Source organism: Xyrauchen texanus, chromosome 33 (genome assembly GCF_025860055.1).
Source record: "Xyrauchen texanus isolate HMW12.3.18 chromosome 33, RBS_HiC_50CHRs, whole genome shotgun sequence".
NCBI lineage: Eukaryota > Metazoa > Chordata > Actinopteri > Cypriniformes > Catostomidae > Xyrauchen > Xyrauchen texanus.
The window spans coordinates 22,403,169-22,418,970 of NC_068308.1; the positions used below are offsets into that span (position 1 = coordinate 22,403,169).

The 15,802-nt window shown below is 41.5% G+C and overlaps 1 protein-coding gene across 11 annotated transcripts in view; it reads left to right on the forward strand.

The window, feature by feature from the left end:
* Window positions 1-15,802, forward strand: part of LOC127626505 (supervillin-like) — a 110,229-nt gene that overhangs the window by 54,750 nt on the left and 39,677 nt on the right. For 8 of the 11 annotated variants that reach the window (XM_052102324.1, XM_052102316.1, XM_052102318.1 and 5 more), the window contains 4 exons: window positions 203-267; window positions 3,211-3,347; window positions 3,594-3,689; window positions 7,815-8,112. In XM_052102324.1, the coding sequence (XP_051958284.1) occupies window positions 203-267; window positions 3,211-3,347; window positions 3,594-3,689; window positions 7,815-8,112 (596 nt within the window). The remainder of the gene's footprint in view (window positions 1-202; window positions 268-3,210; window positions 3,348-3,593; window positions 3,690-7,814; window positions 8,113-15,802) is intronic. The other 3 variants (XM_052102320.1, XM_052102326.1, XM_052102325.1) reach the window with 1 other exon arrangement.

The following is a 15,802-nucleotide window of genomic DNA, read 5'->3' on the forward strand; positions in this document are numbered from 1 at the left end:
AATAGATGATCGCACAACTCTATGATCTAACCTGTCTGCCCATGTGTCACATAATATGCTCATCTTTACAGATCAGTCAGAGAAAAGAAGCAGAAATGCATTTATGTCTGTGAAATCTTAAGCATATGCTTAGCTCATTGGGTTTCAAGAGATTTGTTCTCATGAAAATGCTTCTGAAACATTCTCTTTTTTTTTTTTTCAGTGGATGAAGAGAAACTGGATGATAGAGCAAAGCTGAGTGTGGCTGCCAAGCGCTCTCTCTTCAGGGTATGAGCTACCTGAGTGTGTCTGTAACTCTGTTCCCTAGTGAGCTGCCTCACAGTCTGCATACTGTACCATGCTGGAAAGACTATCTTAACCAATTTTTTTATGCTGACTTGTGCTAGTTAGGTGCTGGTCTAGCTGATGGACCAGCATAGCCATGTATTTTATCAGCAAAACAGAACTGGTGAAGCTGGTTGACCAGTATATTTTTTTATGGTAACGCTCAGCACCAGCACACCAGCATCCTGTTTATTTCTCTCAGAAGGGTAGACCTTCCAATGCAGCATTCTAACTGAAATGGAACATCATAAGTGTATGGCTTGAATCATGTGTGCAATTCTTTTAGCAGTCACTCTCATGCCTTGAAATAGCACTTTTCACATGAAGTGCTCAAAGACTTTACTAACTCTGTTTATTCCTGTAGAACAGGGTTTCTCAACCTTTTGCCTACTTTTTTGAATGCCAGTCATCCATAACCCACTAGTTTTTAGCTTGTTTTATCACATTGTGAAGACTTTTCAAATGGTCCCTTACCCACCGTAAGCACAATTTCCTACAAATATCAAGGTTAAATTAATAATTTATTTCATGGTGACAAATCACATACCATATTGATTAGATGGACTGCAGCTTTGAAATGATGATGTCCAGAGATTGGATTGCATTCAGACTAGCACAGTAATGCATGGAGTTAGCGCATGCAACGCTGCATAAAGAGACCTTGTCCAAAAAGAAAGAACAAAAAGATTAATTGCACTAATGGATTATTGTGATTGGTCAACTAACAATTAACGCCAGAGAAATGCAGCCTCTTACTTGCGGTCGTTGACATAAACCTGGAGATGTTAACACAATTTGACAATAGAGGTCACTGTTGCCCCAAACATTGCAAACGTAAAGTTCTAACCTAACTGGTAATTTGAACTCTTGACAGAAAAGATCTTGTGACCCAGCAGACAATGAGCCCAGTGGTTAAGAAACCCTTCTGTTGAGTCTAGCATTAGCATGCTGCTAAGCTAGAAACTTTGCCCTGTGTAAGCAGAGCACACATAGCACACATATTAAGTGAAATTGGAGTTCATTTTTAAGTAGTTATTTTTTTAAGCAGTAAGTATATTTTGTTTTCAGCACTGAATAAATAAAAACCTAATTTAAATAATGAATACATTTTTACTCCTCATTGCAATACATTCTGTGAATTTGCCATAAAGATTCATTTTAGAAAGTAGCAAAGTTGCTGCCTAATGTTTGTAACAGCTTTCATTTTGGGAGGCGCATCTTGCCAAAAAAAAAAAAAAGTTTACCTAGGTTGGCAGCTCTTAAATTTGGAAGATAACTTGTCCGTCTTTCTGTGGGTGTAAGTGACTGTATTTGTTTTGCATTCCAAGGAGTGTGTATTAAGGACACACCTCAATCCATTACGCCATAACCATCCCATATCATACACATTCTGCATTCCTCATAAATGACATTTGATACCCCAGATGCTGAGATGGATGTAGAGAGTGAACTTGTACAGCAGGACAAAATTTGTCCAATAGGAACCTGAATTATTCCAAACTTTATGTATGTATGCATGTATGTGTGTGTGTATATATACACTCACCTAAAGGATTATTAGGAACACCTGTTCAATTTCTCATTAATGCAATTATCTAATCAACCAATCACATGGCAGTTGCTTCAATGCATTTAGGGGTGTGGTCCTGGTCAAAACAATCTCCTGAACTCCAAACTGAATGTCAGAATGGGAAAGAAAGGTGATTTAAGCAATTTTGAGCGTGGCATGGTTGTTGGTGCCAGACGGGCCGGTCTGAGTATTTCACAATCTGCTCAGTTACTGGGATTTTCATGCACAACCATTTCTAGGGTTTACAAAGAATGGTGTGAAAAGGGAAAAACATCCAGTATGTGGCAGTCCTGTGGGCGAAAATGCCTTGTTGGTGCTAGAGGTCAGAGGAGAATGGGCCGACTGATTCAAGCTGATAGAAGAGCAACTTTGCCTGAAATAACCACTCGTTAGAACCGAGGTATGCAGCAAAGCATTTGTGAAGCCACAACACGCACAACCTTGAGGCGGATGGGCTACAACAGCAGAAGACCCCTCCGGCTACCACTCATCTCCACTACAAATAGGAAAAAGAGGCTACAATTTGCAAGAGCTCACCAAAATTGGACAGTTGAAGACTGGAAAAATGTTGCCTGGTCTGATGAGTCTCGATTTCTGTTGAGACATTCAGATGGTAGAGTCAGAATTTGGCGTAAACAGAATGAGAACATGGATCCATCATGCCTTGTTACCACTGTGCAGGCTGGTGGTGGTGGTGTAATGGTGTGGGGGATGTTTTCTTGGCACACTTTAGGCCCCTTAGTGCCAATTGGGCATCGTTTATATGCCACGGCCTACCTGAGCATTGTTTCTGACCATGTTCATCCCTTTATGGCCACCATGTACCCATCCTCTGATGGCTACTTCCAGCAGGATACTGCACCATGTCACAAAGCATGAATCATTTCAAATTGGTTTCTAGAACATGACAATGAGTTCACTGTACTATAATGGCCCCCACAGTCACCAGATCTCAACCCAATAGGGCATATTTGGGATGTGGTGGAACGGGAGCTTTGTGCCCTGGATGTGCATCCCACAAATCTCCATCAACTGCAAGATGCTATCCTATCAATATGGGCCAACATTTCTAAAGAATGCTTTCAGCACCTTGTTGAATCAATGCCACGTAGAATTAAGGCAGTTCTGAAGGCGAAAGGGGGTCAAACACAGTATTAGTATGGTGTTCCTAATAATCCTTTAGGTGAGTGTATATATGTGTGTGTGTGTGTGTGTGTGTGTGTGTGTGTGTGTGTGTGTGTGTGTGTTTGTTTTAATTGTAAATTTATTTTGAAGCTGCTGTAAAAATGTTACTAATGAAATCTCATTGTTTCTAGGAGCTAGAGAAGACCTCAGATGGTTCAGCAGTAAAAGCATGGAGCCGCAATGCAGCAGTGGAGCGGAGACTTAGGAGAGGTCAGGATCGCTCCCGCACTCAGCCTGTCACCTCAGAGGAAGTGGTCATTGCTGCTACGTAAGTTCATATATTATGCGGTCTGTTTGATAAAGAAAATGTAGCAGTTTTTCTGTAAAAGAGGAAAAAACATTGTCTCTGTTTGGTGGAGAACCATTTTATGTGCCATTTATGAGCCAAATATCTATCCCTTCCTTTTCTTTCAATTCATATATTTATGATCTGTATTTTTTTCCTATTCATTTTCTTCCCATGCCCTTTTCTACTGTCTCTCTTTCTTTCCCCTCTCCACTATATGGTTTTAAGTGTCCCTGGCCATTTGTCACAGTCCGTGACTGTACAAACTTCTGTAGCACGTGTTCCTAGTCCCACTCTAATCAACAGCCCTGTGACCATGTACAGGTACCCAGGACACACATATAAACACTCACATGAGCGTGTGTTCAAGACAGGCATGAAAATGCTAATCAATATTAATGTATGTCAGTCTTTTCACTCAGAGCATGTTTGGCCACAGGTGTCTATCATTTTATTATGTGTGCCCCTCTCTGGATTCATGTGTCATAAACCAGTACTCAACCGTCTCATTTGTGTGATGGTCTTAATGTCTAGCAAATACATGAACGTATAGTTCTTCAAATTAAGAAACAACACCCTCTATTGGCATTGTCCGGCCAACACTCTTAAGTCTTAGTCATGCCTACATTTATTTACTTTAAATTTCAGAATTTCAAATCAAGTCCAAAGTTTCCAAACTATGCAGGATATCACCTATGACATTTATAATAGTACTGATTTGTATACACAAGATAGATGTTAGTCTTTTTATAGGGTCATAAAATATTACAAGCCATCAAAGCGGGGTCGGCCTAACTTGTCAAAGTGTCACATCGCTGAACTCATGTCACATTGCAACATGTTGTGTATATAAACTGCATGAAATGTTTATCTGCACACTCTTCTATAATCTTAATACAACAGTACATATTAATTACCCTTTGGAAATGTGTAACACTAACACATTGCTGTGTTTCAGGGTGGTTACATTTTATCTGCTTTGTTGTACATGATTCATAATCACTTGTTGTCTATGCATGCACACGTGTATACATTTATATATAACATGAAAATACAACATTTTTATTTATTTGTTGTGCAGATGATATTAGATACAGGTGAGATGGGATGAGTGGTGTGACCAAAATCTTGTATTACAGTACAAGTAATTTTAAATTATGATATCGATATATATCACGATAAAGTTTTTTTTGTTGGAAATTCAATGAAAAGCTATTTATATAAAGTACACTTTTTGAGCACTTTATTAGGAACACTATGGTCACAGTGGTCTTCTGCTGTTGTAGCCCATCCGCCTCAAGGTTTGACATAACACTGATCACATTTTTTCCTCATTCTGATGGTTGATGTGAACATTAACTGAAGCTCCTGACCTGTATCTGCATGATTTTATGCATTGCACTGCTGCCACACGATTGGCTGATTAGATAATTGCAAGAATAAGTAGTTGTACAGGTGTTCTTGATAAAGTGTTAAGTGAGTGTATGTGGTAATGCTTATTTATTTGGATAATTCAATTACATTTTAAATTCAATAAATAATGTAAAGCAGTCCTGCCCACTGATAGTTGCACAAATATATCTACCATTGCATAATAGATAGCAAATGTAATCTACTTATATTCTGGTTGACACATATCTACTGTTGCTTGTTACATACAGTTGTGTGCAAAAGTTTGCATACCCTTGGAGAATTGGTAATATATGTACTGTTTTTAAAGAAAATATGAGTGAGCAGGCAAAATACATTTTATTTTTTCTTTTGTGATTTATATTCAACTGTACTCAACTCAATTTTATTTATAGAGCACTTTCAAAAACTACACTGGGTACCAAAGTGCTGTACATGGAGTTACAAAAAATAAATAAAATCACATAAATACAGCTTAAAAATGCAAAAAAACATTTAAAACCAATAAAACAAGAATAATATCAAATTGACCTAGTTCAATTTATAATGCAATTAATTAAAAGCTAGGGAAAATAAATACGTTCCCTATCGAGAGGTCTCTCCTATTGCGTAAGTAGCTTACGCTATGGGAAAACTCAGTTTCTCGAGAAATATTGAAGTCTTTATGTAAACGCATTGCAGCTGCACAGCAGACAGTAATGAGCTGAGGCAGCTCGGTCATTGGCTGTGCTGCGGCAACTGCTCGAACCAATGACGGGCGACTCTGAACGCAGCGACCAATGGCGTGCGCTCGCGTTCAGCGCTCAGAGCCCGCCGAAATTAGCATAGTCAGGCTATATAATGGGCACCCCGTCATGCGAGTTCCTTTAGATTTAATCTCCTTCAGCGAAGACCTTCTCTTCGCTGGATCCTCCGGATTGTTGGAGTCTTTCGCCCGCCGTTGAAAAGCCTACAGCAGGACTGCTAAGAGGACGCCGGCGCCTTCAGCCGCCTTCTGCTATGCCATCCGGCGCGCATCGCATATCCTTTACTGCAAGCGCTCGCCCCCGCGATGCTTTTTAAAGTAAAAGAGTAATTTTTCAAGGCGTTGTTTCAAATGCCTTCAGCCTGCGCCTCGTGCAGAGGCCCTCTTCCTGACGGAGATCGGCACGTCATTTGCACTCGCTGCCTGGGACCGGACCACGCAGAAGCTGCACTCATTCAGGGCGGATGCCCGAATCGCGACTCCCTGGGCCTCGCCGAGCTGCGCTTCGCTTTGCCGCTTTCGCGCAAAGCGAGCCTGCTTCCACCGTGCTGCCACCTCCGTTCGAGCCACGCAAGAAAAAGCGCCGCTCATAGAGGCTGCCGGACGCGTAGACTCGGTGACGTCACGCCGGCCCAGTCCCCGCGTGCGTCACCGCTACCAGAGATCTCCCCGCCGCCAGTCCATTTCACGAGAGCGGACCTGCACCCCTCCAACAGAGCGGTGGGTCTCGTCTCGTTTGGCACGTCAGGGGACGACGTTGAAAAGGATGACAGCCTTTCTATTAACGCTGCATCCGACGACTGGCCGGGCTCGTTCGACCCCGCGCCATCGACATCAGCGGACACGAGCGCGGGCATCAGCATGGACTCTGAGGTCGTTCGTATCCTGTCCAAGGCCGTGGAAGACCTCGAATTAATTAATTCTGTTAATTAATGGAAGACCTCGGGCTCGACTGGTCTTCTCCAGAAGAACCCGCCCGCAGCCGGCTGGACGAGTGGTTCCTGCAGGGGCGCCGGCAGGCCCCCCGACAGAGACCCTCTCCTTTCTTCCCCGAAGTCCACGACGAACCACACCTAATAAAATATCATTTAAAAATCTCAACAGAGCTGACTCTGTGCTATGACCAGCTCTGAAGCCTCAAATGTAGGTTATAACAGAATGGCACAATCATAAAACAAAACATGGCAACAAAGAAAATAATGAAATGAAAAATGCCTCAGGTCATGCAAAGTCTTTGGTCATCTTGCATGAACCGCACGTTTGAGATCTCCCCAGAGTGGCTTGATGATATTAAGGTCAGGGGACTGTGATAGCCACTCCAAAACCTTCACCATTTTCTGCTGTAACCCCTGGAGGGTCAACTTGGCCTTGTGCTTAAGGTCATTGTCGTGCTGGAATGTCCAAGTGCGTCCAATGCGCAGCTTTCATGCAGAAGAATGCAAATTGTCTGGCAGTATTTTCTGATAACATGCTGTATTCATCATGCCATCAATATTCACAAGATTCCCCATGCCTTTAGAGCCCCCCAAATTACAGTGTGCGAGAAGCTGTGAGGTGTGTCAAGGTGTTGTCGGGCATATTGTAAACAGGCATTTTTGTGGCATTGGCACAGTAAAGGCTTCTTTCTGGTAACTTGACCATGCAGCTCATATTTGTTCAAGTATCGTCGTATTTGTTCAAGTATCGTCGTATTGTGCTCCTTGAAACAACCACACCGTCTTTTTCCAGAGCAGCTTGTATTTCTCCTGAGATTACCTGTGGGTTTTAATTTGTATCCCAAACAATTGTTCTGGCAGTTGTAGCTGAAATCTTTCTTGGTCTACCTGACCTTGGCTTGGTATCAAGAGATCCCTGAATTTTCCACTTCTGAATAAGTGATTGAACAGTACTGTTAAAGTTCCATTAACTTATGCAGGTATTTTGGCAGATCTTTTCTGCTCCCCATGACTCATTATCTAGCCTGCTCAGTGCATCCACGTGAGAGCTAACAAACTCATTGACTATTTATTGCAATTTAAAAAGACACCGGTGTGGGAAATGATTTAAAAAGGAGCCAAACAACTATGTGATAATAAATGGCTTCATATGATCACTACCCTTTTTTTTTTTTTTTTTTTTTTTTTTGGCATGATCAGTCATATTTTCAAAATCAATGTCACAATTTCTGCCAGAGTGTGCAAACTTTTGAGCACAACTGTACCGTCATACCACCCAGCCTTACAGGTGATGTAATGGAATTATTATGAAACATATTTTGCATTCCTAAGCAGACTGGGTATGAATTTGTCCCACAGCTTGCAGGCATCATCTCAACAGAGCTCCATGGTGAGGGAGCAGGTGAGGGAGCAGGCCAGAGAGGCTCAGCTGGCTGAGGAGTCGGTCGAGATGGATCAGGCTCACCACAACTCTACTGGGGAGGATGGCCAAGAGGAGCCAGACATCTCCACGCTAACTCTGGCAGAGAAGATGGCACTATTTAACCGCCTGGCACAGCCACCCAGCCACGGTCCTCTGGCCAGAGGAGACACTCGAGGGCGCAGGAGTAACGCCCGCTACCAGACCCAGCCAATCACACTAGGAGAGGTTGAACAGGTATCATATAGCTCCTTTCATTCAACCATTATACCATAAGAATTCTGCAAGTTTTGTACATAACTACTTCATAAGGGTTTCCTAAACCAGTGTTTTGTTAACTTGACCCTACAAATTGAGCTGTAACACTTAGTATTTTATATGGGGGGAGAATTAGACGGCCCGTCTCAAGAGCACAGAAAAGACAAATTTGTACCCTGTCAGAGAAAGAAATTAAGGTTAAGAGGTCAGCCTCTAAAGTGGTCTCATTAAACTAAAAGTATCTCTTTCTGAAGTTAATTATTGTGGAGGGTTATCCGTAACACTGATACGCTAAAAAAGGCACCTTTCCTCAAATTTCCTGTAGACAATAATAGGTATTTTCTGTTTCTTGTCGATTGATACCCATGTACCGAACAGTAGAACATACTGAACAGACTTCTCAAAGCCTCAAATTCAATTGCATTCAATTAAAAATGTATCTACTCTGGACTATTGGTCTGACTAAGGTCTATTAGGCGCTGGGCATATACACACCCATGTGTATAGACATTTCACACCCATTTACAGTTGACATATTCAAACCAATTTTTGCACTCAGACGCACATTTGTTAGCCATTAAAAAGGTTTGTCTCAACAGGATGGTTCTGGTTCTGAGATGTGTGACAAAGAATCAGAGTTTTCAGAGGGGCTGAGTGATCTGGAACATGTGAGGGTGCCTGAGTCCTCTAGAACTGTATGATATTTTATAGAGCCCAAGGTTTGCTCTGCTTGCAGTAATGCCATTGGCCTATGTTTTAGCAGCAGTCGTACTAATGCTTCAGCATATACAGTATTTACCAGTATCTTGAATTCAGGACGTTTTAGTATCCTGCTAGTTGTAGCTCGTAAAACCCCAATGAAGTCTTTAAGGCATGGGTGTTAATGTTGCTATATTTGACTGTAGTTCAAGCACAGACCTTGCAGTCATTATGTGCTTTTGCTGTGGAGCTGGGCAATGTAAACTGCCATTTATTTATTTTTTTGTCTGAGTTTTTTGTGCTCTAATAGTATAAATGCATTTTTAAAGTTGGGCGGTATGATGCTAAAAACTGTTAAATTGTAGAAATTTTTCAGTATTTGCATGGTAGATACAATGGCGAGGAAAAAGTATCTGAACCATTTGGAATTAGCTGGTTTTCTGCATTAATTGGTGATCAAATGTGATTTCATCTTCATCAAAGTCACAAGTATAGATAAACTCAATGCACTTAAGCTAACAACACACAAACAATAATAATATTTTATGTCTTTTTATTGAGCACATCCAGTGTGGTGAAAAAGTGCTGTAGTGATCACTTGGATTTAATAACTGGTCGATCCTCCTTTGGCAGAAATAACCTTAACCAAGCATTTCCTGTAGCTGTGGGTTAAACTTGCACAACGTTCAAAAAGAATTTGGACCATTCTTCCTTACAGAACCGCTTCAGCTTAGCCAGGATGTCTAGTGTGAACGGCTCTCTTGAGGTCATTCCACAGCATCTCTATTGGGTTAATGTCTGGACTCTGACTGGGCCACTCCAAAAGGTGGATTTTATTTTTTTGAAGCCAGTCTGTATTGGATTTACTGTTTTGCTGGATCTACTGTTTTGCATTGTCCTGCTGCATCACCCAACTTCTACTGAGCTTCAGCTGGCCCACAGCCACCCTAAAATTATCCTGAAGGATATCTTTATAATCTTGGGAATTACATTTTTCAATGATGGCAAGTGGTCCAGGCCCCGAAGCAGCAAATCAGCTTCAAATCGTGATGCTTCCACATTCATGTTGGTATGCGGTGACCAGGGACGTACTGGGACTGAAATTCAGCCCGGGACTTTAAGATGGAGAGGCCTTTTACGCGAGTGCCCTTGGTGCACGAGCAGAAGGATTTTTTGCAGTTATTTTAATTCTAATAGTGTTTTTATGGTATAAAGAGAATCAGATTACACTGAAGACCTTCAAGAAATTTTAGGATGACACCTGCCTCTTCAGGTTGTATAAGCAAGTCACCACTGCACTGAACACAACCAGGTCAGCAAAACCTAATCTCGAACACATAAGTCACAGTATAGTTGGTATACTGCTAACTACCAGCATGTCATGTGTACAGTCAGTCGGAGTGATAAAATGGTTACAAATACCCACTCAGATACTCAAAAACCACAATGCAGTCCCATAAAATAGAGGTGTGTGTGTGTGTGTGTGTGTGTGTGTGTGTCCTCACTTTCAACTCTCCCTGGCTCAGTTTCCCCTGTGCTGGACCCTGCCTCTGCTTACTGATTGTACAGCTGAGAAGAACATGAGAAGAACATCAGTAATAAATATGACTAAGAATAATACATTTTCTAATTCAATCTGTGCTTCAGTCAGGTTATTATCTAGTATGTGGAACTATTGGCATTTTATCCTATATGTAAATATGTAATATTGTGCTGTATTTTTCTATTTTGTGTGTGTGTGTCCTCAATAAAGCTTTGATTGATTGATTGATTGATATGCCTAATATGATTGCCTTCCCAGCATTGCACACTGCCCCCTCTACCTGTCTGTTTCCTGGTTTCTGCTGCTGCTCCTCCGCCTCCTCCTCCTCCTCTCTTCCCCTGCTCCTCCTCTTCTCTCTTCCTACATTGGAATTCTACCAAGTCATGTAATAAATGCCTATATTTAAATGCAAATATAAACAATTTCAGTGTATAATAAATCACTAATATATCCCTAATCGTGCACCTGTCCTGTCCATGCTGCTGGGTCCTTCCTCATCTGCACCTCCGGCTGCCACAGCACTCTTTCCACTACGGAAAAGGTCTGTTAATTTGGCGCATTTAGCTGCCTCTTGTGCCAAAATTTTTTTCTTTTTAATTCTTATTTTTTCGCCCCACCCATTTCTTTCTCTTCTATCCTTCTTTTTGCTATTTTTACCGTTCAGTATCTGTTGCATTCACACAAACCCGCCAAACATGACCAAAAGTAAACTCCTTTGATCGGCGCCTAGTTTGAGCCAATCGGATGTCAGGAAAAGCGAGGATCAGTCCAAGTTGGGAGGGGCCGCTCAGTATCCCCTCAGATTGAAAGTATTGGTCTGGCCCGGTCTGAATCACACACACACAGCGTTCGCTGCAGCTGAGAGGCCGGTTAGGCCGGTCGCGTATCATTAAAAAAAAAAAAAACTCTCTGACCACCGGCCGGTCTTCGGCCTGAAATGGACCGGCCGTTCGGGATTGTTCCCGGTATTCCCGATGGCCAGTCCGCCCCTGGCGGTGACCTTTTACGCCATATGTAGTGCTACATGTTCTTCAACATATCAACCTTCAATTCATCAGCCCACACAACATTTTCCCAGTTGCATTATGGAGACAATTAATTGTCTAAAAACAAGATACATTTACTTGAGAAGCAACATATAAGATATTTAGACTTTTAGGAGGAGACAGACTTTGTGCATGCTGGACAATCTGGGACGTCCTGAAGCCTTCTTCACTGCAGTTGAACCTCTCTCTTTGAAGTTCTTGATGATCCAGAAAATGGTTCTTTTAGGTGTAATATTCTTTGCAGCAATTTCCTTGCGTGTGAGGCCATTTTGATGCAAAGCGATGATGGCTGCATGTTTTTTTAGAGGTAAAAATGGCTAACAAAAACACAATGATTGGAAGCAAATTTCCCTCCTTTTATAGCAATCAGTCTGCTCTTATAATCCAATCAGAATGATAGTGATTTCACCTGACTTGTACTCGTTCACACTTTCCCAGATGCTGCTGATATGATAAGTGAAATGATTTTAGCTGGTCATTTTGTGCCAGGGCCAAAAAACTGTGAAATTTGGGTTTTTGTGATAGTTCATTTTTGTTGGCCAATTAATCTTTTTGCATTTATTTAACATGCATCTGATCACTCTGCACAATAATCTAGAAACAATTTGAATCAACATCACAACAACTGAAGCAGAAAACTTTGCGAAAAACACACAATTTATGTCACTGCCAATGTTTTTGGCCACGGCTGTATTCTCTAAAAGCAAGTCTAAATATCTTATATGCTGCTTAGGTGAATGCATCTTTTTTAAAGGATTTTTAGATATTTTTAAATATTTGTATTTTTTAAATTATATTCAACATTCTTCGATAACTATTTAAAAGTAAATGTACATTGTTTTAAATTAGTTTTAGATATTTTCATTGGAAAACAAGCCAAAACAAATCATAACATAAACGTGTTTTGTTGCAGTGTATAATGAGGCGAACAAATAACAAATAACAAACAACAAATAATGGAGCTATATGCTAGTGTATGTATGTATGTGTGTATGTGGGGTTGTCTAGATATGGTAACCAAGAAAACAAAATAGCGGATTAACTAGGTTCAAAATGGCGGACTAGATTAAAAATGGAAAACTAAATTCAAAATGAAGAATCAGGTCCAGCATGGAGAACCAGGTTCAAAATGCAGGACTAGATAAAAAAAGGCAGAGCCAACGATCTTTTGAATGTGGAGGGAAAGGAGGAAAGAAAAATGTTTGGATCAGATCCAGAGCAATGGAGCTAATACCACGTGTGGTTGTAAATGAGCAGGCACAAAAGGAACTGACGAAACGGGTAGGAGAATTTGAAACAGCCTGAGTCGGACATAAACTGCGGTGCTGCTCACTCCATGAATTTCAGTGAGAGAGAGAGAGAGAGGGAGCAAACAAAAAGGGGTGCATGCAATCTAACTGAGGGTAACCGCTCGTAACAGCGGGATTGAATCGTTAGTTCAGATCACTCAATAAACAACATTTCACCCAAAATTGACGATCTCACAAATCAAAACAGCATACAGCGATCAGAGTTAAACATACAAATTATACTGAAAACCTCAGCATTTAGAATCTAATCTAAGATTTAGTTGTATAAGAAAAGTCACATTAAACCTAAATCTGCCCAGATATCAAGTCTTACTTGGGAAAATCCTGTGTGATTTCAGCAGGGTTGTCCGTTTGAATTCCCGTTGCATTGAGTGGTCAGGAAAAACAATCTGGAATTGTTCTTTTGCCTTGCGCTCGTCAGAGAAAAGATTTATCTCTGCTTTGTTCCTCGGGTCTTGTGATTGAGAGAAATGCAGACAATTGTCAACATTGATAGAACACGAGGGTGAAGGGAAGTTGGTCACCTTTCCATTTTCAAAATCAATTCACTGTTGTCTTGCACGAAGTGCAAGGCCCTACACGTTGTAATTATGTCCTGGTTTCAGCTGGTAGGCTCACTGATTTTTTTTTTTCTACTTAAATTTGATGTACTCTTTGGTATCGTTTGCAGAGAAGAGAAGCAATTTTGAAGCATTGGAAGTTGATTTGACAATACTTTCATTCTAGTCTTTCTGCAAATCTGCTGAAATGTATTTGGATACCATGGCAATGACGTCATACACTTGGTGCACAATATTTAGCCGATCTATTTCTTTGTGCAGCACGTGAATATGTAAGCGAGTGTTTTTCTGTAATGTTCATTTCCCATCAAGCGTGGCTACACAGCACTTTTTTACGTAGTACAAGCACTTATATGGTTTGCACACATCTCAGTAGGGATTGTGTCCCACTCCTCTTTGCTGATCTTCTCCAAGTCATTAAGGTTTCCAGGCTGACGTTTGACAACTCGAACCTTCAGCTTCCTCCACAGATTTTCTATGGAATTAAGGTCTGGAGACTGGCTAGGCCACTCCAGGTCCTTAATGTGCTTCTTCTTGAGCCACTCCTTTGTTGCCTTGGCCGTTTGTTTTGGGTCATTGTCATGCTAGAATACCCATCCACGACCCATTTTCAATGCCCTGGCTGAGGGAAGGAGGATCTCACCCAAGATTTGATGGTACATGGCCCCGTCCATCATCCCTTTGATGCGGTGGCATTGTCCTGTCCCCTTAGCAGAAAAACAGCCTGTAAAGCAGTTCAATGGAAAGGAGGCGGCGAGAACTGGCCTGGCGATATAAACAATACTTTAATTATTAACATAAACAAAAGAAAAACACACACACATGACGGACAAGTCCGTAAACGATCTCTCTCTCGTTGCACCACCGTCCGCAATTGGCCTTTGTCCCTCTCGGAGGCTTAATTAGCCTGATAAGGGACCGGGTGTGTATAATCACGACCTGGCCCCGCCCTCCATCCAGTCACATTCCTCCCTCGTTCCGTATCCCTCCTCCTACCCGGATTTCGGCACCAGTGTAAAGAAGTTAACTGGAAAGGAGGCGGCGAGAACCGGCCTGGTGATATACATTATATTTTAATGATTAACTTAAAAGACAAACACACACCCACATGACTGACATGTCCGTAAACGATCTCTCTCTCGTCGCACCACCGTCCGCAATCGGCCTTTATCCCTCTCAGAGGCTTAATTGGCCTGATAAGGGACCGGGTGTGTATAATCACGACCCAGCCCCGCCCTCCACCCTGTCACACACCCCCAAAGCATAATGTATCCACCTCCATGTTTGATGGTGGGGATGGTGTTCTTGGGGTCATAGGCAGCATTCCTCTTCCAAACATGGCCAGTTGAGTTGATGCCAAAGAGATCGATTTTGGTCTCATCTGACCACAACACTTTCACCCAGTTCTCCTCTGAATCATTCAGATGTTTATTGGCAAACTTCATACGGGCATGTACATGTGCTTTCTTGAGCAGGGGGACCTTGCGTGCGCTGCAGGATTTCAGTCCTTCACGGCGTAGTGTATTACCAATTGTTTTCTTGGTGACTATGGTCCAAGCTGCCTTGAGATCATTGACAAGATCCTCCCGTGTAGTTCTGGGCTGATTCCTCACCATTCTCATGATCATTGCTACTCCACATGGTGAGGTCTTGCATGGAGCCCCAGACCGAGGGAGATTGACAGTTCTTTTGTGTTTCTTCCATTTGCGAATAATTGCACTAACTGTTGTCACCTTCTCACCAAGCTGTTTGGCGATGGTCTTGTAGCCCATTTCAGCCTTGTGTAGATCTACAATCTTGTCCCAGACATCCTTGGACAGCTCTTTGGTCTTGGCCATGGTGGAGAGTTTGGAATCTGATTGATTGATTGCTTCTGTGAACAAGTGTCTTTTATACAGGTAACAAGCTGAGATTAGGAGCATTCCCTTAAAGAGTGTGCTCCTAATCTCAGCTCATTACCTGTATAAAAGACACCTGGGAGCCAGAAATCTCTGATTGAGAGGGGGGGGTCGAATACTTATTTCCCTCATTAAAATGCAATTCAATTTATAACATTTTTGACATGCGTTTTTCTGGATTTATTTTGTTGTTATTCTGTCTCTCACTGTTCAAATTAACCTACCAGTAAAATTATAGACTGATCATATCTTGACAAAACATCTAATGAGCATCAGTTCTGCAGATATGTGTGTGTATGTATGTGTGTGTATATATATATATATATATATATATATATATATATATATATATATATATATATATATATATATATATATATATATATATATACACACACACATGTGTGTGAGGGAGTCATGATAAATAAGTGGGGTTTTTGGAGTGCTTTTATAAGAACAGAGGAAGTGAATCAATGCAATTGAGATCACTTTTCTGATTGATTTTAATAATTTTCCAGTCAATGAACTTGTTCTGAATGCACACTAAGGCTCTGTTTAATGGCCAGTGGAGCCACATTTACAGTAAGGTTGTAATGTATTGTCAATGTGTTCC